This window comes from Scyliorhinus torazame, unplaced genomic scaffold, assembly GCF_047496885.1.
Source record: "Scyliorhinus torazame isolate Kashiwa2021f unplaced genomic scaffold, sScyTor2.1 scaffold_1326, whole genome shotgun sequence".
NCBI lineage: Eukaryota > Metazoa > Chordata > Chondrichthyes > Carcharhiniformes > Scyliorhinidae > Scyliorhinus > Scyliorhinus torazame.
In genome coordinates, this window is record NW_027309053.1 from 30,213 (window position 1) to 54,889 (window position 24,677).

The following is a 24,677-nucleotide window of genomic DNA, read 5'->3' on the forward strand; positions in this document are numbered from 1 at the left end:
TCCATGTATAATCAGTTTATTGACCATTGCAAATAGCTTAATCGACATGAAGTTTATGATTTTAAAAAATGAAGGTAAAATCACAGCCGATGCACCCCACTCGAAATATTTAGAGATTTTCAGACCTGGGCCTCGACCTGTCACCCGGGCGACGGAGCCATATTTGTAGGCCGGAGCGGGGCCCCTGAGGCGCGGCACTCTAGGCTGGAGCTTCCAGACACTCCGGCGAGCTTGGGAGGTCCCTGGGGAACCCGGCACCAGGTTCGTCGGCGAGCAGCGCCAGGAACCGGCCAAGAAGGGCGGCAGAGCCAGCGGGGAAGTTGGCAGGAAGTCTTCATTCAGCGGCCCCACTGCAGACACCCAGGGTGACGTCCCAGAGAGCTGCCAGCAGAGAGGGACCCACGGTACATCTCGATCGATTGAGGCCAACTCCTCAAACGCGGACCAAAGTTGCGACGGCGCAGAGAGGTTTTCGAAAACAGAATGAAAAGGCACTATTTTTAATCTTGTTTGTATATTCTTTTAGGTGGCTGGTCCACTCTCCGAGGATTTCCGCTGACGGAGGTTGTATTTGGATGGCTGCGAGGTGGGGGGGGGGGGGGGGGGGGGGGGGGAGGAAAAGAGGCAGAATTTTAAAATCGATAAAATCGCCAAACACGCGCAAAATCGTCCGCACTTCGAATTCCGTCTTTGCCCAAAGGTGTGGGTGAGCCGGGAGTACAATTCCACACAGGGACCCATTTCCCAGATTGTGACCCAGGAAACCATTCCACCCCCCCCGCCACAGACAGAAATCTAACACGGTCTCCTCCGCCCCCCGAAGCAAGGGTGTCCGGCACACCTTTGGAAGGCTTCTGTCGAAGAACGCTCGGTGCCTGAATTTCAGCTCGTCCAGAAGTAATGGTGTGTCCGTCTCCGAATTCTCAGCCAGTTCAGTTCACCGCCCTCCCCCACCTGCCCGCTCAACTCCGCACTGACTGTACACTGTCCCCATCAAACACAGCACGGTAGCACAAGTGGCCTAGCACTGTGGTTTCACAGCTCCAGGGTCCCAGGTTCGATTCCCGGCTTGGGTCACTGTCTGTGCGGAGTCTGCACGTCCTCCCCGTGTCTGCGTGGGTTTCCTCCGGGTGCTCCGGTTTCCTCCCACAGTCCAAAGATGTGCGGGTTAGGTGGATTGGCCGTGATAAATTGCCCTTAGTGACCAAAAGAGATTGGAGGGGCTATTGGGTTACGGGATAGGGTGGAAGTGAGGGCTTAAGTGGGTCGGTGCAGACTCGATGGGCCGAATTACCTGCTTCTGCACTATATGTTTGATGACCCACTCTGCCTCCTGGTCCAGCACACCCCTCCCTCCCAATACAGCCCATAGTGAAAATTCAGATCCTTATTTCCTTGTTCTCAAATTCCTCAGAGGCCTTGTTAGTCCCTCCCCTCCCACTCTAACAATCATCAACAGCGTCGCCCAAACCCACCACCTTTAGGCCCCAGAAGGACGAGGGCAGCAGACACCATGGGGAACACCCACCGCTTGCACATTCCCTCTCCGACCAACCCCCTCACACACACACCATCCGTAGTTAGAAATATATCGGGCGTTCCATCACGGCCGTTGGGTCAGAATCCCGCAACTCCCTCCCTAACAGCACTGTGGCTGTACCTACACCACACGGGGACGGCAGCGGGTTCAAGATGGCGGCTCACCCACCCCCTTCGAGGGGCAATTAGGGATGGGGAATAAATGCTGGGCCCGGCCAGCAAAGGTCCACATCCCGTGACTGAAGAATAGAATTTTAAAAACCATCTCCAGACCCTACAACCCTCCCTATCTCTGTAACCTCCTCCAATCCCTACACCCTCCCCATCTCTGTAACCTCCTCCAATCCCTACAACCCTCCCTATCTCTGTAACCTCCTCCAGCCCCTACAACCCTCCCTATCTCTGTAACCTCCTCCAGCCCCTACAACCCTCCCCATCTCTGTAACCTCCTCCAATCCCTACAACCCTCCCTATCTCTGTAACCTCCTCCAGCCCCTACAACCCCCCCTATCTCTGTAACCTCCCCCAGCCCCTACAACCCTCACTATCTCTGTAACCTCCTCCAGCCCCTACAACCCTCCCTATCTCTGGAACCTCCTCCAACCCCGACAACCCTCCCCATCTCTGTAACCTCCTCCAATCCCTACAACCCTCCCTATCTCTGTAACCTCCTCCAGCCCCTACAACCCTCCCTATCTCTGTAACCTCCTCCAGCCCCTACAACCCTCCCCATCTCTGTAACCTCCTCCAGCCTCTACAACCCTCCCCATCTCTGTAACCTCCTCCAGCCCCTACAACCCTCCCTACCTCTGTAACCACCACCAGCCCCTCCAACCCTCCCTACCTCTGTAACCTCCTCCAGCCTCTACAACCCTCCCCATCTCTGTAACCCCCTCCAGACCCTACAACCCTCCCTATCTCTGTAACCTCCTCTAGCCCCTACAACCCTCCCTATCTCTGTAACCTCCACCAGCCCCTCCAACCCTCCCTATCTCTGTAACCTCCTCCAGCCCCTACAACCCTCCCTATCTCTGTAACCTCCTCCAGCCCCCACAACCCTCCCTATCTCTGTAACCTCCTCCAGCACCGACAACCCTCCCTATCTCTGTAATCTCCTCCAGCCCCTACAACCCTCCCTATCTCTGTAACCTCCTCCAGCCCCTACAACCCCCCCTATCTCTGTAACCTCCCCCAGCCCCTACAACCCTCACTATCTCTGTAACCTCCTCCAGCCCCTACAACCCTCCCTATCTCTGGAACCTCCTCCAACCCCGACAACCCTCCCTCTCTCTGTAACCTCCTCCAGCCCTCCCTATTTCTGAAACCTCCTCCAGCCCCGACAACCCTCCCTATCTCTGGAACCTCCTCCAGCCCCTACAACCCTCCCCATCTCTGTAACCTCCTCCAATCCCTACAACCCTCCCTATCTCTGTAATCTCCTCCAGCCCCTACAACCCTCCCTATCTCTGTAACCTCCTCGAGCCCCTACAACCCTCCCTATCTCTGTAACCTCCTCCAGCCTCTACAACCCTCCCCATCTCTGTAACCTCCTCCAGCCCCTACAACCCTCCCTACCTCTGTAACCACCACCAGCCCCTCCAACCCTCCCTACCTCTGTAAACTCCTCCAGCCTCTACAACCCTCCCTATCTCTGTAACCCCCTCCAGACCCTACAACCCTCCCTATCTCTGTAACCTCCTCTAGCCCCTACAACCCTCCCTATCTCTGTAACCTCCTCCAGACCCTACAACCCTCCCTATCTCTGTAACCTCCTACAGCCACCACAACCCTCCCTATCTCTGTAACCCCCTCCAGACCCGACAACCCTCCCTATCTCTGTAACCTCCACCAGCCCCTCCAACCCTCCCTATCTCTGTAACCTCCTCCAGCCCCTACAACCCTCCCTATCTCTGTAACCTCCTCCAGCACCTACCACCCTCCCTATCTCTGTAACCTCCTCCGGACCATACAACCCTCCCTATCTCTGTAACCCCTCCAGACCCTACAACCCTCCCTATCTCTGTACCCTCCTACAGCCCCTACAACCCTCCCTATCTCTGTAACCTCCTCCAGCCCCTACAACCCTCCCTATCTCTGTAACCTCCTCCACCCCTACAACCCTCCCCATCTCTGTAACCTCCTCCAGCCCCTACAACCCTCCCTATCTCTGTAACCTCCTCCAGCCCCTACACCCTCCCTATCTCTGTACCCTCCTACAGCCCCTACAACCCTCCCTATCTCTGTAACCTCCTCCAGCCCCTACAACCCTCCCTATCTCTGTAACCTCCTCCACCCCTACAACCCTCCCCATCTCTGTAACCTCCTCCAGCCCCTACAACCCTCCCTATCTCTGTAACCTCCTCCAGCCCCTACACCCTCCGTATCTCTGGAACCTCCTCCAACCCCGACAACCGTCCCGATCGCGGTGACCAGTGGCTTGGGGGATGCTTTACTGTGGTAAAGGCGCTCGAGAAATGCAGGCCATAATCTGCCCTTTACACAAAGCAGAGAGATCATACGTTCACTCGCCATCTCTACTGCACAGAGGCACTCACCGATTCGGAGACCAGGATATTGTAGACTGAAACCTCTGACCGTCTGGCATCGCGTCTCCTCGCGGTCGAGCGGGAAGGTGATCGGGCGCCAGTCTTCTTCGGTGTACTGGTTCGATACACAGCATCTGTCAGAGAGGGGGACATATAGATCAGCGCCGTAACCAGACACAGCATTCATCCCCAAAACGTCATGGGAGTGTTTGATGGGGACAGTGTAGAGTGAGCTTTACTCTGTATCTAACGCCGTGCTGTACCTGTCCTGGGAGTGTTTGATGGGGACAGTGTAGAGGGAGCTTTACTCTGTATCTAACGCCGTGCTGTACCTGTCCTGGGAGTGTTTGATGGGGACAGTGTAGAGGGAGCTTTACTCTGTATCTAACCCCGTGCTGTACCTGTCCTGGGAGTGTTTGATGGGGACAGTGTAGAGGGAGCTTTACTCTGTACCTAACCCCGTGCTGTACCTGTCCTGGGAGTGTTTGATGGGGACAGTGTAGAGGGAGCTTTACTCTGTATCTAACCCCGTGCTGTACCTGTCCTGGGAGTGTTTGATGGGGACAGTGTAGAGGGAGCTTTACTCTGTACCTAACCCCGTGCTGTACCTGTCCTGGGAGTGTTTGATGGGGACAGTGTAGAGGGAGCTTTACTCTGTATCTAACCCCGTGCTGTACCTGTCCTGGGAGTGTTTGATGGGGACAGTGTAGAGGGAGCTTTACTCTGTATCTAACCCCGTGCTGTACCTGTCCTGGGAACATTTGATGGGGACAGTGTAGAGGGAGCTTTACTCTGTATCTAACCCCGTGCTGTACCTGTCCTGGGAGTGTTTGATGGGGACAGTGTAGAGGGAGCTTTACTCTGTATCTAACCCCGGGCTGTACCTGTCCTGGGAGTGTTTGATGGGGACAGTGTAGAGGGAGCTTTACTCTGTATCTAACCCCGTGCTGTACCTGTCCTGGGAGTGTTTGATGGGGACAGTGTAGAGCGAGCTTTACTCTGTATCTAATCCCATGCTGTAGCTGTCCTGGGAGTGTTTGATGAGGACAGTGTAGAGGGAGCTTCACCCTGTAACTAACCCCATGCTGTACCTGTCCTGGGAGTGTTTGATGGGGACAGTGTAGAGGGAGCTTTACTCTGTATCTAACCCCGTGCTGTACCTGTCCTGGGAACATTTGATGGGGACAGTGTAGAGGGAGCTTTACTCTGTATCTAACCCTGTGCTGTACCTGTCCTGGGAGTGTTTGATGGGGACAGTGTAGAGGGAGCTTTACTCTGTATCTAACCCCGTGCTGTACCTGTCCTGGGAACATTTGATGGGGACAGTGTAGAGGGAGCTTTACTCTGTATCTAACCCCGTGCTGTACCTGTCCTGGGAACATTTGATGGGGACAGTGTAGAGGGAGCTTTACTCTGTATCTTACCCCGTGCTGTACCTGTCCTGGGAATGTTTCATGGGGACAGTGTAGAGGGAGCTTTACTCTGTATCTAACCCCGTGCTGTACCTGTCCTGGGAGTGTTTGATGAGGACAGTGTAGAGGGAGCTTCACCCTGTATCTAACCCCATGCTGTACCTGTCCTGGGAGTGTTTGATGGGGACAGTGTAGAGGGAGCTTTACTCTGTATCTAACCCCGTGCTGTACCTGTCCTGGGAGTGTTTGATGGGGACAGTGTAGAGGGAGCTTTACTCTGTATCTAACCCCGTGCTGTACCTGTCCTGGGAACATTTGATGGGGACAGTGTAGAGGGAGCTTTACTCTGTATCTAACCCCGTGCTGTACCTGTCCTGGGAGTGTTTGATGGGGACAGTGTAGAGGGAGCTTTACTCTGTATCTAACCCCGGGCTGTACCTGTCCTGGGAGTGTTTGATGGGGACAGTGTAGAGGGAGCTTTACTCTGTATCTAACCCCGTGCTGTCCCTGTCCTGGGAACATTTGATGGGGACAGTGTAGAGGGAGCTTTACTCTGTATCTAACCCTGTGCTGTACCTGTCCTGGGAGTGTTTGATGGGGACAGTGTAGAGGGAGCTTTACTCTGTATCTAACCCCGTGCTGTACCTGTCCTGGGAACATTTGATGGGGACAGTGTAGAGGGAGCTTTACTCTGTATCTAACCCCGTGCTGTACCTGTCCTGGGAACATTTGATGGGGACAGTGTAGAGGGAGCTTTACTCTGTATCTAACCCCGTGCTGTACCTGTCCTGGGAACATTTGATGGGGACAGTGTAGAGGGAGCTTTACTGTGTATCTAACCCCGTGCTGTACCTGTCCTGGGAACAATTGATGGGGACAGTGTAGAGGGAGCTTTACTCTGTATCTAACCCCGTGCTGTACCTGTCCTGGGAGTGTTTGATGGGGACAGTGTAGAGGGAGCTTTACTCTGTATCTAACCCCGTGCTGTACCTGTCCTGGGAATGTTTGATGGGGACAGTGTAGAGGGAGCTTTACTCTGTATCTAACCCCATGCTGTACCTGTCCTGGGAATGTTTGATGGGGACAGTGTAGAGGGAGCTTTACTCTGTATCTAACCCCGTGCTGTACCTGTCCTGGGAGTGTTTGATGGGGACAGTGCAGAGGGAGCTTTACTCTGTATCTAACCCCGTGCTGTACCTGTCCTGGGAACATTTGATGGGGACAGTGTAGAGGGAGCTTTACTCTGTATCTAACCCCGTGCTGTACCTGTCCTGGGAGTGTTTGATGGGGACAGTGTAGAGGGAGCTTTACTCTGTATCTAACCCCGTGCTGTACCTGTCCTGGGAATGTTTGATGGGGACAGTGTAGAGGGAGCTTTACTCTGTATCTTACCCCGTGCTGTACTTGTCCTGGGAATGTTTGATGGGGACAGTGTAGAGGGAGCTTTACTCTGTATCTAACCCCGTGCTGTACCTGTCCTGGGAGTGTTTGATGGGGTCAGTGTAGAGGGAGCTTTACTCTGTATCTAACCCCGTGATGTACCTGTCCTGGGAGTGTTTGATGGGGACAGTGTAGAGGGAGCTTTACTCTGTATCTAACTCCGTGCTGTCCCTGAAAGTGGAGAGATTTACGACTCACATTCCGGAGGAGGCGGAGCTGGCCCCGATGAGGGACATTCTTCGCCTTCCACCTTTGGGTCCCCGATTCCCGAGTCGAGCTCCACGTCTGTCAGCGTCGCCGGTTGCCACTGGCCGCGGGCCGGCACCAGGTGTGGCGCTGTTGGGAAGAGGGAGGCGGAGAATGGATGCCAGCATCGCAACGAGGTCGCCGGCACTACGCACCCCACGGTCCACCAGCCGGAGACACTTGCCCCCCTCCCCCACCCCTCATGCACGGCGCCTGAATCGGTGGAATTCCGTACCCCAGAGTGCAGCAAATGTGAAAACATTAAACAAATCATTCAGTTAAACGTTAATGGGGCAGCACGGTAGCACAGTGGTTAGCACTGTTGCTTCACAGCTCCAGGATCCCAGGTTTGATTCCGGCTTGGGTCACTGTCCGTGCGGAGTCTGCACGTCCTCCCCGTGTGTGCGTGGGTTTCCTCCGGGTGCTCCGGTTTCCTCCCACAGTCCAAAGATGTGCAGGTTAGGTGGATTGGCCATGCTAAATTGCCCTTAGTGTCCAAAATTGCCCTTAGTGTTGGGTGGGGTTACTGGGTTATGGGGATAGGGTGGAGGTGTGGGCTTGGGTAGGGTGCTCTTTCCAAGAGCCGGTGCAGACTCGATGGGCCGAATGGCCTCCTTCTGCACCGTAAATTCAATGAAAAATATGAGGGGGGATAGATAAGGATTCAATCAGTCATGGTCGGCAACCGTTCCTTAGCCACTGGCACGTCACTACTATTCGCCCAGGGGGTGCCTCACATTTACACATCCCAGGGTGCGCCGGAGGAGGACGGTCGCGACGCGAACCAGCCGAGTCGAGCACGCAACCCTCCCAGCCCCCCCCCCCCCACGAAACCTCCTCCCCCCGCCCCCCCCCCACGCAACCCTCCCTGCCCCCCCCCACGAAACCTCCTCCCCCCCCCCCCCCCCACAAAACCTCCCCCCCCCACCTCTCCACCCCACACTCTCACCCGCCTCCTCGATGGTCCGCTGCAGCCGGTTCTGAGACTCCCGCACGCTGCGCAGGAGCTCGAGGGTCTGCCTTCCCACGTCCTGGTAGGCAGCGATGCAGTACGCCAGCACCAGCACGCCCGTCAGCGCCGCCAACTTCCGCAGCCCCCAGACCTGGGAGTAAACCCGCTCCTGCGCGGGAGACAAGACACGAGAGTCAGCGGGAGGGAGGGAGGAACTCGAAGGCGGCGCCGCGACGGCCTGGGAGCGAACCGGCTCCCGGTTACCTGGTGGGCTTCTCACTGCAAACTCAGCAAGACGGGGGCAATATCCGGGCTCGGGTGGACAAGGGGCAAGTTACATTCGCGCCGCACAAGTGCCCTGCAATGACCATCTCCGACAAGGGAGGATCTAACCATCGCCCCTTGACATTCACTGACATTACCATCGCTGAATCCCCCACACTCAACATCCTGGGGGTTACCATTGACCAGAAACTGAACTGGACCCAGCCGTATAAATATTGTGGCTACCAGCGCAGGTCAGAGGCTGGGAATCCTGCGGAGAGTAACTCACCTCCTGACTCCCAGTCCCCCCCCCGCCCCCACTGACCCTGCAGGAGTAACTCAGCCCAGTCCCCCACCCCCCCCCCCCCCCAGTGACCCTGCAGGAGTAACTCAGCCCAGTCCCCCACCCCCCCCCCAGTGACCCTGCAGGAGTAACTCGGCCCAGTCCCCCCCCCCCCCCCCCCCAGTGACCCTGCAGGAGTAACTCAGCCCAGTCCCCCCCCCCACCCCGTGATCCTGCCCATTCTTCCTTTTCACGCCTCGATCAAATCTCCTCTCGACCTTCTCCCCTCCCGAGGGGAAACCTTCCCGGCTTTTCTCCAGACTGTCCACGGAGGCCCCTGGTCCCGGGAACCGTCCACATCGATATGTGCGCGCGCCCACTCGCTCCCCTCCGTCCGCCCTTCTTGTCCCGTCGCCGACCCAAATCCTCTGACTGTGCCCCCCCCTTCTGTCCGTCTCGCTCCCTCCACACACGCCCACCGTCCTCGCCACCCCCCTCCTCCCACCCTTTCCTTTCAAGTCTTCACATTCTTCCTAAAGTGTGGCAGCCGCAACCCGTCAGAACGTTCCAGTTGGGGGTGAACTGGTGTTTTACACAAGTTTAACATAATCTACTTGCTCTTGGACTGTGTCCCTGTTAATAAAGTCCAGCGCCCTGTCCCTCATGTGGTGATATACATCACTGTCAGTACACAAAGGGTTAATGTACATACACTACACCTAGTTAGACACTAGAGGGCGCACCAGAGACAGGACACACAGTCAACCAATAGGTCAGTAAGATAGGACACGGCCAATGGGCAGTCACGATACACACAGAGGTGACACTACCACAGGAGGGCTTTACACCAACCCATATAAAAGGACACAGTACACATGCTCAGTCTCTTTCCAGTGGAGACTCTCAGTGAGTACAGACACAGGGTAGACTGAGCATCACACCCGCCACGTGGATTGTAGCAGACTGGTTAGTCAGCCCGAGTAGCTATAGAAAGATTAACAGTCGCGTCGAATCCAAGTAGGAGAATTGTTAACAGTAATAAACGTGTTAAAGCTATCTCCAAGTCTGAACCTTCCTTTGTCAGAGTGCACATCAAGGAAGCAGCTTCTGCTACGACAAGAGCAGAACAAAACGCCTCACATTGTTCACCAAGAGTTGAGAAGAGTTGGGTAAAATTGAGGCAATTTTAAAAAAAATTTTTAATGGAAGCAGTCCTCAATAGTAGCAACATGGGTCCGGAGGAGGCGCATCGAAGGATGCAGAGTGGAAATGTTTCAGACTTCCTTAAACTCAGTGGTGGCTTCAGAGGATTGGGAATGAAAGCCCCACGCTACACACACACGCGCACGCCACGCGGGACAACACCGCACAGTGGCTAGCACTGTTGCTTCACAGCTCCGGGGTCCCAGGTGCGATTCCCCGATGGGTCACTGTCTGCGCGGAGTCTGCACGTTCTCCCCGTGTCTGCGTGGGTTTCCTCCGGGTGCTCCGGTTTCCCCCCACAAGTCCCGAAAGACTGTTCAGTAATTTGGACATTCTGAATTCCCCGTCTGTGCGCCCGAACAGGGGCCGGAATGTGGCGACGAGGGGATTTTCACAGTGACTTCATTGCAGTGTGAATGTAAACCTACTTGTGACAATAATAAAGATTATTATACAAGGCTGCAGAGGGCAGTGAATCATTCCTTATCCCTGGTGCACATCTCAGGAATTGTTACCTTCAGTCAATGACCTCGACTCACCGTATATTCGAGGCTGGACTCGGAGGCCTCCATCTCTGAAGAATAGACCGTCCTCTCGAAAAACACACACACGATGATCAACACGAACAGCACCAGCCTAAAATCGCATAGTCTCCAGTCAGACAGAAAGTGGCAGAATAACCAGTTCACAGCATTTGTTTTTACACAAATCTTCACTGTCCCCATCAAACACTCCCAGGACAGGTACAGCACGGGGTTAGATACAGAGTAAAGCTCCCTCTACACCGTCCCATCAAACACCCCCAGGACAGGTACAGCACGGGGTTAGACACAGAGTAAAGCTCCCTCTACACTGTCCCCATCAAACACTCCCAGGACAGGTACAGCACGGGGTTAGATACAGAGTAAAGCTCCCTCTACACTGTCCCCATCAAACACCCCCAGGACAGGTACAGCACGGGGTTAGATACAGACTCCCTCTACACTGTCCCCATCAAACACTCCCAGGACAGGTACAGCACGGGGTTAGATACAGAATAAAGCTCCCTCTACACTGTCCCCATCAAACACACTCAGTACAGGTACAGCACGGGGTTAGATACAGAATAAAGCTCCCTCTACACTGTCCCCATCAAACACTCCCAGGACAGGTACAGCACGGGGTTAGATACAGAATAAAGCTCCCTCTACACTGTCCCCATCATACACTCCCAGGACAGGTACAGCACGGGGTTAGATACAGAATAAAGCTCCCTCTACACTGTCCCCATCAAACACTCCCAGGACAGGTACAGCACGGGGTTAGATACAGAGTAAAGCTCGCTCTACACTGTCCCCATCAAACACTCCCAGGACAGGTACAGCACTGGGTTAGATACAGAGTAAAGCTCCCTCTACACTGTCCCCATCAAACATTCCAGGACAGGTACAGCACTCGGTTAGATACAGAGTAAAGCTCCCTCTACACTGTCCCCATCAAACACTCCCAGGACAGGTACAGCACGGGGTTAGATACAGAGTAAAGCTCCCACTACACTGTCCCCATCAAACACTCCCAGGACATGTACAGCACGGGGTTAGATACAGAGTAAAGCTCCCTCTACACTGTCCCCATCAAACACTCCCAGGACAGGTACAGCACCGGGTTAGATACAGAATAAAGCTCCCTCTACACTGTCCCCATCAAACACTCCCAGGACAGGTACAGCACGGGGTTAGATACAGAATAAAGCTCCCTCTACACTGTCCCCATCATACACTCCCAGGACAGGTACAGCACGGGGTTAGATACAGAATAAAGCTCCCTCTACACTGTCCCCATCAAACACTCCCAGGACAGGTACAGCACTGGGTTAGATACAGAGTAAAGCTCCCTCTACACTGTCCCCATCAAACACTCCCAGGACAGGTACAGCACGGGGTTAGATACAGAATAACGCTCCCTCTACACTGTCCCCATCAAACACTCCCAGGACAGGTACAGCACGGGGTTAGATACAGAGTAAAGCTCCCCCTAAACTGTCCCCATCAAACACTCCCAGGACAGGTACAGCACTGGGTTAGATACAGAGTAAAGCTTCTTCTACACTGTCCCCATCAAACACTCCCAGGACATGTACAGCACGGGGTTAGATACAGAGTAAAGCTCCCTCTACACTGTCCCCATCAAACACTCCCAGGACAGGTACAGCACCGGGTTAGATACAGAGTAAAGCTCCCTCTTCACTGTCCCCATCAAACACTCCCAGGACAGGTACAGTACGGGGTTAGATACAGAGTAAAGCTCCCTCTACACTGTCCCCATCAAACACACCCAGGACAGGTACAGCACGGGGTTAGATACAGAGTAAAGCTCCCTCTACACTGTCCCCATCAAACACTCCCAGGACCGGTACAGCACGGGGTTAGATACAGAGTAAAGCTCCCTCTACACTGTCCCCATCAAACACTCCCAGGACAGGTACAGCACGGGGTTAGATACAGAGTAAAGCTCCCTGTACACTGTCCCCATCAAACACTCCCAGGACAGGTACAGCACCGGGTTAGATACAGAGTAAAGCTCCCTCTACACTGTCCCCATCAAACACTCCCAGGACAGGTACAGCACGGGGTGAGATACAGAGTAAAGCTCCCTCTACACTGTCCCCATCAAACACTCCCAGGACAGGTACAGCACGGGGTTAGATACAGAGTAAAGCTCCCTCTACACTGTCCCCATCAAACACTCCCAGGACAGGTACAGCACCGGGTTAGATACAGAGTAAAGCTCCCTCTATACTGTCCCCATCAAACACTCCCAGGACAGGTACAGCACCGGGTTAGATACAGAGTAAAGCTCCCTCTACACTGTCCCCATCAAACACTCCCAGAACAGGTACAGCGCGGGGTTAGATACAGAGTAAAGCTCCCTCTACACTGTCCCCATCAAACACACCCAGAACAGGTACAGCGCGGGGTTAGATACAGAGTAAAGCTCCCTCTACACTGTCCCCATCAAACACTCCCAGAACAGGTACAGCACGGGGTTAGATACAGAGTAAAGCTCCCTCTACACTGTCCCCATCAAACACTCCCAGGACAGGTACAACACGGGGTTAGATACAGAGTAAAGCTCCCTCTACACTGTCCCCATCAAACACTCCCAGGACAGGTACAGCACGGGGTTAGATACAGAGTAAAGCTCCCTCTACACTGTCCCCATCAAACACTCCCAGGACAGGTACAACACGGGGTTAGATACAGAGTAAAGCTCCCCCTACACTGTCCCCATCAAACACTCCCAGGACAGGTACAGCACGGGGTTAGATACAGAGTAAAGCTCCCTCTACACTGTCCCCATCAAACTCTCCCAGGACAGGTACAACACGGGGTTAGATACAGAGTAAAGCTCCCCCTACACTGTCCCCATCAAACACTCCCAGGACAGGTACAACACGGGGTTAGATACAGAGTAAAGCTCCCCCTACACTGTCCCCATCAAACACTCCCAGGACAGGTACAGCACGGGGTTAGATACAGAGTAAAGCTCCCTCTACACTGTCCCCATCAAACACTCCCAGGACAGGTACAGCACGGGGTTAGATACAGAGTAAAGCTCCCTCTACACTGTCCCCATCAAACACTCCCAGGACAGGTACAGCACAGGCTTAGATACAGAGTAAAGCTCCCTCTACACTGTCCCCATCAAACATTCCCAGGACAGCTACAGCACGGGGTTAGATACAGAGTAAAGCTCCCTCTACACTGTCCCCATCAAACATTCCCAGGACAGGTACAGCACGGGGTTAGATACAGAGTAAAGCTCCCTCGACACTGTCCCCATCAAACACTCCCAGGACAGGTACAGCACGGGGTTAGATACAGAGTAAAGCTCCCTCTACACTGTCCCCATCAAACACTCCCAGGAAAGGTACAGCACGGGCTTAGATACAGAGTAAAGCTCCCTCTACACTGTCCCCATCAAACACTCCCAGGACAGGTACAGTACGGGGTTAGATACAGAGTAAAGCTCCCTCGACACTGTCCCCATCAAACACTCCCAGGACAGGTACAGCACAGGCTTAGATACAGAGTAAAGCTCCCTCTACACTGTCCCCATCAAACATTCCCAGGACAGGTACAGCACGGGGTTAGATACAGAGTAAAGCTCCCTCTACACTGTCCCCATCAAACATTCCCAGAACAGGTACAGCGCGGGGTTAGATACAGAGTAAAGCTCCCTCTACACTGTCCCCATCAAACACACCCAGAACAGGTACAGCGCGGGGTTAGATACAGAGTAAAGCTCCCTCTACACTGTCCCCATCAAACACTCCCAGAACAGGTACAGCACGGGGTTAGATACAGAGTAAAGCTCCCTCTACACTGTCCCCATCAAACACTCCCAGGACAGGTACAACACGGGGTTAGATACAGAGTAAAGCTCCCTCTACACTGTCCCCATCAAACACTCCCAGGACAGGTACAGCACGGGGTTAGATACAGAGTAAAGCTCCCTCTACACTGTCCCCATCAAACACTCCCAGGACAGGTACAACACGGGGTTAGATACAGAGTAAAGCTCCCCTACACTGTCCCCATCAAACACTCCCAGGACAGGTACAGCACGGGGTTAGATACAGAGTAAAGCTCCCTCTACACTGTCCCCATCAAACACACCCAGGACAGGTACAGCACGGGGTTAGATACAGAGTAAAGCTCCCTCTACACTGTCCCCATCAAACACTCCCAGGACCGGTACAGCACGGGGTTAGATACAGAGTAAAGCTCCCTCTACACTGTCCCCATCAAACACTCCCAGGACAGGTACAGCACGGGGTTAGATACAGAGTAAAGCTCCCTGTACACTGTCCCCATCAAACACTCCCAGGACAGGTACAGCACCGGGTTAGATACAGAGTAAAGCTCCCTCTACACTGTCCCCATCAAACACTCCCAGGACAGGTACAGCACGGGGTGAGATACAGAGTAAAGCTCCCTCTACACTGTCCCCATCAAACACTCCCAGGACAGGTACAGCACGGGGTTAGATACAGAGTAAAGCTCCCTCTACACTGTCCCCATCAAACACTCCCAGGACAGGTACAGCACCGGGTTAGATACAGAGTAAAGCTCCCTCTATACTGTCCCCATCAAACACTCCCAGGACAGGTACAGCACCGGGTTAGATACAGAGTAAAGCTCCCTCTACACTGTCCCCATCAAACACTCCCAGAACAGGTACAGCGCGGGGTTAGATACAGAGTAAAGCTCCCTCTACACTGTCCCCATCAAACACACCCAGAACAGGTACAGCGCGGGGTTAGATACAGAGTAAAGCTCCCTCTACACTGTCCCCATCAAACACTCCCAGAACAGGTACAGCACGGGGTTAGATACAGAGTAAAGCTCCCTCTACACTGTCCCCATCAAACACTCCCAGGACAGGTACAACACGGGGTTAGATACAGAGTAAAGCTCCCTCTACACTGTCCCCATCAAACACTCCCAGGACAGGTACAGCACGGGGTTAGATACAGAGTAAAGCTCCCTCTACACTGTCCCCATCAAACACTCCCAGGACAGGTACAACACGGGGTTAGATACAGAGTAAAGCTCCCCCTACACTGTCCCCATCAAACACTCCCAGGACAGGTACAGCACGGGGTTAGATACAGAGTAAAGCTCCCTCTACACTGTCCCCATCAAACTCTCCCAGGACAGGTACAACACGGGGTTAGATACAGAGTAAAGCTCCCCCTACACTGTCCCCATCAAACACTCCCAGGACAGGTACAACACGGGGTTAGATACAGAGTAAAGCTCCCCCTACACTGTCCCCATCAAACACTCCCAGGACAGGTACAGCACGGGGTTAGATACAGAGTAAAGCTCCCTCTACACTGTCCCCATCAAACACTCCCAGGACAGGTACAGCACGGGGTTAGATACAGAGTAAAGCTCCCTCTACACTGTCCCCATCAAACACTCCCAGGACAGGTACAGCACAGGCTTAGATACAGAGTAAAGCTCCCTCTACACTGTCCCCATCAAACATTCCCAGGACAGCTACAGCACGGGGTTAGATACAGAGTAAAGCTCCCTCTACACTGTCCCCATCAAACATTCCCAGGACAGGTACAGCACGGGGTTAGATACAGAGTAAAGCTCCCTCGACACTGTCCCCATCAAACACTCCCAGGACAGGTACAGCACGGGGTTAGATACAGAGTAAAGCTCCCTCTACACTGTCCCCATCAAACACTCCCAGGAAAGGTACAGCACGGGCTTAGATACAGAGTAAAGCTCCCTCTACACTGTCCCCATCAAACACTCCCAGGACAGGTACAGTACGGGGTTAGATACAGAGTAAAGCTCCCTCGACACTGTCCCCATCAAACACTCCCAGGACAGGTACAGCACAGGCTTAGATACAGAGTAAAGCTCCCTCTACACTGTCCCCATCAAACATTCCCAGGACAGGTACAGCACGGGGTTAGATACAGAGTAAAGCTCCCTCTACACTGTCCCCATCAAACATTCCCAGAACAGGTACAGCGCGGGGTTAGATACAGAGTAAAGCTCCCTCTACACTGTCCCCATCAAACACACCCAGAACAGGTACAGCGCGGGGTTAGATACAGAGTAAAGCTCCCTCTACACTGTCCCCATCAAACACTCCCAGAACAGGTACAGCACGGGGTTAGATACAGAGTAAAGCTCCCTCTACACTGTCCCCATCAAACACTCCCAGGACAGGTACAACACGGGGTTAGATACAGAGTAAAGCTCCCTCTACACTGTCCCCATCAAACACTCCCAGGACAGGTACAGCACGGGGTTAGATACAGAGTAAAGCTCCCTCTACACTGTCCCCATCAAACACTCCCAGGACAGGTACAACACGGGGTTAGATACAGAGTAAAGCTCCCCCTACACTGTCCCCATCAAACACTCCCAGGACAGGTACAGCACGGGGTTAGATACAGAGTAAAGCTCCCTCTACACTGTCCCCATCAAACACTCCCAGGACAGGTACAACACGGGGTTAGATACAGAGTAAAGCTCCCCCTACACTGTCCCCATCAAACACTCCCAGGACAGGTACAACACGGGGTTAGATACAGAGTAAAGCTCCCCCTACACTGTCCCCATCAAACACTCCCAGGACAGGTACAGCACGGGGTTAGATACAGAGTAAAGCTCCCTCTACACTGTCCCCATCAAACACTCCCAGGACAGGTACAGCACGGGGTTAGATACAGAGTAAAGCTCCCTCTACACTGTCCCCATCAAACACTCCCAGGACAGGTACAGCACAGGCTTAGATACAGAGTAAAGCTCCCTCTACACTGTCCCCATCAAACATTCCCAGGACAGGTACAGCACGGGGTTAGATACAGAGTAAAGCTCCCTCTACACTGTCCCCATCAAACATTCCCAGGACAGGTACAGCACGGGGTTAGATACAGAGTAAAGCTCCCTCGACACTGTCCCCATCAAACACTCCCAGGACAGGTACAGCACGGGGTTAGATACAGAGTAAAGCTCCCTCTACACTGTCCCCATCAAACACTCCCAGGAAAGGTACAGCACGGGCTTAGATACAGAGTAAAGCTCCCTCTACACTGTCCCCATCAAACACTCCCAGGACAGGTACAGCACGGGGTTAGATACAGAGTAAAGCTCCCTCTACACTGTCCCCATCTAACACTCCCAGGACAGGTACAGCACGGGGTTAGATACAGAGTAAAGCTCCCTCGACACTGTCCCCATCAAACATTCCCAGGACAGGTACAGCACGGGGTTAGATACAGAGTAAAGCTCCCTCTACACTGTCCCCATCAAACATTCCCAGGACAGGTACAGCACGGGGTTAGGTACAGAGTAAAGATCCCTCTACACTGTCCCCATCAAACATTCCCAGGACAGGTACAGCACGGGGTTAGATACAGAGTAAAGCTCCCTCTACACTGTCCCCATCAAACACTCCCAGGACAGGTACAGCACGGGGTTAGATACAGAGTAAAGATCCCTCTACACTGTCCCCATCAAACACTCCCAGGACAGATACAGCACGGGCTTAGATACAGAGTAAAGCTCCCCCTACACTGTCCACATCAAACACTCCGAGGACAGGTACAGCACGGGGTTAGATACAGAGTAAAGCTCCCTTTACACTGTCCCCATCAAACACTCCCAGGACAGGTACAGCACGGGGTTAGATACAGAGTAAAGCTCCCCCTACACTGTCCACATCAAACACTCCGAGGACAGGTACAGCACGGGGTTAGATACAGAGTAAAGCTCCCTTTACACTGTCCCCATCAAACACTCCCAGGGCAGGTACAGCACGGGGTTAGATACAGAGTAAAGCTCCCCCTACACTGTCCACATCAAACACTCCGAGGACAGGTACAGCACGGGGTTCGATACAGAGTAAAGCTCCCTCTACACTGTCCCCATCAAACACTCCGAGGACAGGTACAGCACGGGGTTCGATACAGAGTAAAGCTCCCCCTACACTGTCCACATCAAACACTCCGAGGACAGGTACAGCACGGGGTTAGATACAGAGTAAAGCTCCCTCTACACTGTCCCCATCAAACACTCCCAGGACAGGTACAGCACGGGGTTAGATACAGAGTAAAGCTCCCTCTACCCTGTCCCCATCAAACACTCCCAGGACAGGTACAGCACGGGGTTAGATACAGAGTAAAGCTCCCCCTACACTGTCCACATCAAACACTCCGAGGACAGGTACAGCACGGGGTTAGATACAGAGTAAAGCTCCCTCTACACTGTCCCCATCGAACACTCCCAGGACAGGTACAGCACGGGGTTAGATACAGAGTAAAGCTCCCTCTACACTGTCCCCATCGAACACTCCCAGGACAGGTACAGCACGGGGTTAGATACAGAGTAAAGCTCCCCCTACACTGTCCACATCAAACACTCCGAGGACAGGTACAGCACGGGGTTAGATACAGAGTAAAGCTCCCTCTACACTGTCCCCATCGAACACTCCCAGGACAGGTACAGCACGGGGTTAGATACAGAGTAAAGCTCCCTCTACACTGTCCCCATCAAACACTCCCAGGACAGGTACAGCACGGGGTTAGATACAGAGTAAAGCTCCCTCTACCCTGTCCCCATCAAACACACCCAGGACAGGTACAGCACGGGGTTAGATACAGAGTAAAGCTCCCCCTACACTGTCCACATCAAACACTCCGAGGACAGGTACAGCACGGGGTTAGATACAGAGTAAAGCTCCCCCTACACTGTCCACATCAAACACTCCGAGGACAGGTACAGCACGGGGTTAGATACAGAGTAAAGCTCCCTCTACACTCTCCCCATCAAACACTCCCAGGACAGGTACAGCACGGGGTTAGATACAGAGTAAAGCTCCCTCTACACTGTCCCCAGCAAACACTCCCAGGACAGGTACAGCACGGGGTTAGATACAGAGTAAAGCTCCCTCTACACTGTCCACATCAAACACACCCAGGACAGGGACAGCACGGGGTTAGATACAGAGTAAAGCTCCCTCTACACTGTCCCCATCAAACACTCCCAGGACAGGTACAGCACGGGGTGAGATACAGAGTAAAGCTCCCTCTACACTGTCCCCATCAAACACTCCCAGATCAGGTACAGCACGGGGTTAAATACAGAGTAAAGCTCCCTCTACACTGTCCCCATCAAACACTCCCAGGACAGGTACAGCACCGGGTTAGATACAGAGTAAAGCTCCCTCTACACTGTCCCATCAAACACTCCCAGGACAGGTACAGCACTCGGTTAGATACAGAGTAAAGCTCCCTCTACACTGACCCCATCAAACACCCCCAGGACAGGTACAGCACCGGGTTAGATACAGAGTAAAGCTCCCTCTACACTGTCCCCATCAAACACTCCCAGGACAGGTACAGCACGGGGTTAGATACAGAGTAAAGCTCCCTCTACACTGTCCCCATCAAACACTCCCAGGACAGGTACAGCACCGGGTTAGATACAGAGTAAAGCTCCCTCTACACTGTCCACATCAAACACTCCCAGGACAGGTACAGCACCGGGTTAGATACAGAGTAAAGCTCCCTCTACACTGTCCACATCAAACACTCCCAGGACAGGTACAGCACCGGGTTAGATACAGAGTAAAGCTCCCTCTACACTGTCCACATCAAACACTCCCAGGACAGGTACAGCACCGGGTTAGATACAGAGTAAAGCTCCCTCTACACTGTCCCCATCAAACACTCCCAGGACAGGTACAGCACGGGGTTAGATACAGAGTAAAGCTCCCTCTATACTGTCCCCATCAAACACTCCCAGGACAGGTACAGCACCGGGTTAGATACAGAGTAAAGCTCCCTCTACACTGTCCCCATCAAACACTCCCAGGACAGGTACAGCACGGGGTTAGATACAGAGTAAAGCTCCCTCTACACTGTCCCCATCAAACACTCCCAGGACAGGTACAGCACGGGGTTAGATACAGAGTAAAGCTCCCTCTACACTGTCCCCATCAAACACTCCCAGGACAGGTACAACACGGGGTTAGATACAGAGTAAAGCTCCCCCCTACACTGTCCCCATCAAACACTCCCAGGACAGGTACAGCACGGGGTTAGATACAGAGTAAAGCTCCCTCTACACTGTCCCCATCAAACACTCCCAGGACAGGTACAACACGGGGTTAGATACAGAGTAAAGCTCCCCCTACACTGTCCCCATCAAACACTCCCAGGACAGGTACAACACGGGGTTAGATACAGAGTAAAGCTCCCCCTACACTGTCCCCATCAAACACTCCCAGGACAGGTACAGCACGGGGTTAGATACAGAGTAAAGCTCCCTCTACACTGTCCCCATCAAACACTCCCAGGACAGGTACAGCACGGGGTTAGATACAGAGTAAAGCTCCCTCTACACTGTCCCCATCAAACACTCCCAGGAAAGGTACAGCACGGGCTTAGATACAGAGTAAAGCTCCCTCTACACTGTCCCCATCAAACACTCCCAGGACAGGTACAGTACGGGGTTAGATACAGAGTAAAGCTCCCTCGACACTGTCCCCATCAAACACTCCCAGGACAGGTACAGCACAGGCTTAGATACAGAGTAAAGCTCCCTCTACACTGTCCCCATCAAACATTCCCAGGACAGGTACAGCACGGGGTTAGATACAGAGTAAAGCTCCCTCTACACTGTCCCCATCAAACATTCCCAGAACAGGTACAGCGCGGGGTTAGATACAGAGTAAAGCTCCCTCTACACTGTCCCCATCAAACACACCCAGAACAGGTACAGCGCGGGGTTAGATACAGAGTAAAGCTCCCTCTACACTGTCCCCATCAAACACTCCCAGAACAGGTACAGCACGGGGTTAGATACAGAGTAAAGCTCCCTCTACACTGTCCCCATCAAACACTCCCAGGACAGGTACAACACGGGGTTAGATACAGAGTAAAGCTCCCTCTACACTGTCCCCATCAAACACTCCCAGGACAGGTACAGCACGGGGTTAGATACAGAGTAAAGCTCCCTCTACACTGTCCCCATCAAACACTCCCAGGACAGGTACAACACGGGGTTAGATACAGAGTAAAGCTCCCCCTACACTGTCCCCATCAAACACTCCCAGGACAGGTACAGCACGGGGTTAGATACAGAGTAAAGCTCCCTCTACACTGTCCCCATCAAACACTCCCAGGACAGGTACAACACGGGGTTAGATACAGAGTAAAGCTCCCCCTACACTGTCCCCATCAAACACTCCCAGGACAGGTACAACACGGGGTTAGATACAGAGTAAAGCTCCCCCTACACTGTCCCCATCAAACACTCCCAGGACAGGTACAGCACGGGGTTAGATACAGAGTAAAGCTCCCTCAACACTGTCCCCATCAAACACTCCCAGGACAGGTACAGCACGGGGTTAGATACAGAGTAAAGCTCCCTCTACACTGTCCCCATCAAACACTCCCAGGACAGGTACAGCACAGGCTTAGATACAGAGTAAAGCTCCCTCTACACTGTCCCCATCAAACATTCCCAGGACAGGTACATCACGGAGTTAGATACAGAGTAAAGCTCCCTCTACACTGTCCCCATCAAACATTCCCAGGACAGGTACAGCACGGGGTTAGATACAGAGTAAAGCTCCCTCGACACTGTCCCCATCAAACACTCCCAGGACAGGTACAGCACGGGTTAGATACAGAGTAAAGCTCCCTCTACACTGTCCCCATCAAACACTCCCAGGAAAGGTACAGCACGGGCTTAGATACAGAGTAAAGCTCCCTCTACACTGTCCCCATCAACACTCCCAGGACAGGTACAGCACGGGGTTAGATACAGAGTAAAGCTCCCTCTACACTGTCCCCATCTAACACTCCAGGACAGGTACAGCACGGGGTTAGATACAGAGTAAAGCTCCCTCGACACTGTCCCCATCAAACATTCCAGGACAGGTACAGCACGGGGTTAGATACAGAGTAAAGCTCCCTCTACACTGTCCCCATCAAACATTCCCAGGACAGGTACAGCACGGGGTTAGATACAGAGTAAAGCTCCCTCTACACTGTCCCCATCAAACATTCCCAGGACAGGTACAGCACGGGGTTAGATACAGAGTAAGCTCCCTCTACACTGTCCCCATCAAACATTCCCAGGACAGGTACAGCACGGGGTTAGATACAGAGTAAAGCTCCCTCTACACTGTCCCCATCAAACACTCCCAGGACAGGTACAGCACGGGGTTAGATACAGAGTAAAGCTCCCTCTACACTGTCCCCATCTAACACTCCCAGGACAGGTACAGCACGGGGTTAGATAACAGAGTAAAGCTCCCTCGACACTGTCCCCATCAAACATTCCCAGGACAGGTACAGCACGGGGTTAGATACAGAGTAAAGCTCCCTACACTGGTCCCCATCAAACACTCCCAGGACAGGTACAGCACGGGGTTAGATACAGAGTAAAGCTCCCTCGACACTGTCCCCATCAAAACATTCCCAGGACAGGCACAGCACGGGGTTCGATACAGAGTAAAGCCTCCCTACACTGTCCCCATCAAACACTCCCAGGACAGGTACAGCACGGGGTTCGATACAGAGTAAAGCTCCCTCTACACTGTCCCCATCAAACACTCCCAGGGCACTGGGGTATCTCATAGTTACCCCTCCCCCCGCCCTGTCCATGCTATCCAGCATCAAAGGAGAGTAGGCCTCAGGACCTGGCCGAGGCAGTGCGCTGGGTAGTTGTCACCAGGAATGCAACTCCGAACGCCATCAGGTTGTAAGTGAAGGAGTAGAAGGTGGTGGACTCGATCATGACAAACTGATGCAGGTCGAGAGGCGACGGAAGATCTCAGCGAAGACTCTTTGCTGCTCCTGTGTCGAGTGCTGCATCTCACGAAACACCTGCTGTACACCTGGAAACAACAACAGGCTGCATTTCTCTGGCGTCTTTGCCACAGTGGCCAATCCCCCAAAGCGCTTCTCAGAAGCGTCAATCACAGAGATTCTGACCCCGAGCCACAGACCGTGATGCTAGAGACACACACGCACACACACACACAGACACACAGACACGCGCGCGCACACACACACACAGACACACGCGCGCACACAGACACGCGCGCACACACACACACAGACACGCGCGCGCACACACACACAGACAGACACGCGCGCGCGCACACACACACACACACAGACACACGTGCGTGCACACACACACACAGACACACACGCGCACACAGACACGCGCGCACGCACACACACGTGCGTGCACACACACACACAGACACACACAGACACACACAGACACACACAGACACGCGCGCGCACAGACACACAGACACACGTGCGTGCGTGCGCACACACACACAGACACACAGACACACGCGCGCACACAGACACGCGCGCACACACAGACACGCGCGCACGCACACACACACACACACAGACACGCGCGCACACACACACACACACACACAGACACGCGCGCACACACGCGCGCACACACGCGCGCACACACACACACGTGCGTGCACACACACACACACAGACACACACAGACACACACAGACACACACAGACACACACAGACACACACGCGCGCGCACACACAGACACAGACACACGTGCGTGCGCACACACAGACAGACACGCGCGCACGCACACACAGACAGACAAGCGCGCACGCACACACAGACACGCGCGCACGCACACACAGACACGCGCGCACGCACACACAGACACGCGCGCACGCACACACAGACACGCGCGCACGCACACACAGACACGCGCGCACAGCACACACAGACACGCGCGCACGCACACACAGACACGCGCGCACGCACACACAGACACGCGCGCACGCACACACAGACACGCGCGCCACGCACACAGACACGCGCGCACGCACACAGACACGCGCGCACGCACACAGACACGCGCGCACGCACACAGACACGCGCGCACGCACACAGACACGCGCGCACGCACACAGACACGCGCGCACGCACACAGACACCGCGCACAGCACACAGACACGCGCGCACGCACACAGACACGCACGCACGCACACAGACACGCGCGCACGCACACAGACACCGCACGCACACACAGACACGCACGCACAACAGACACGCACGCACACACAGACACGCACGCACGCACAGACACGCACGCACACACAGACACGCACCACAGACACGCACGCACGCACACACAGACACGCACGCACGCACGCACAGACACGCACGCACACACAGACACACACAGACACACACAGACA

The 24,677-nt window shown here is 53.9% G+C and overlaps 1 protein-coding gene across 1 annotated transcript; it reads right to left on the minus strand.

Moving 5' to 3' along the window:
* Positions 1–23,361, minus strand: LOC140407201 (uncharacterized). The gene is made up of 6 exons (XM_072494864.1): positions 23,110–23,361; positions 10,425–10,521; positions 8,133–8,304; positions 7,136–7,273; positions 4,095–4,219; positions 1–579 (listed from the first exon to the last, which is right to left on the minus strand). The coding sequence occupies exons 1-6, from the start codon at positions 23,205–23,207 to the stop codon at positions 523–525; spliced, it is 687 nt and encodes a 228-aa protein (XP_072350965.1). The 5' UTR covers positions 23,208–23,361; the 3' UTR covers positions 1–522.
* Between the last annotated feature and the right edge of the window lie 1,316 nt (positions 23,362–24,677).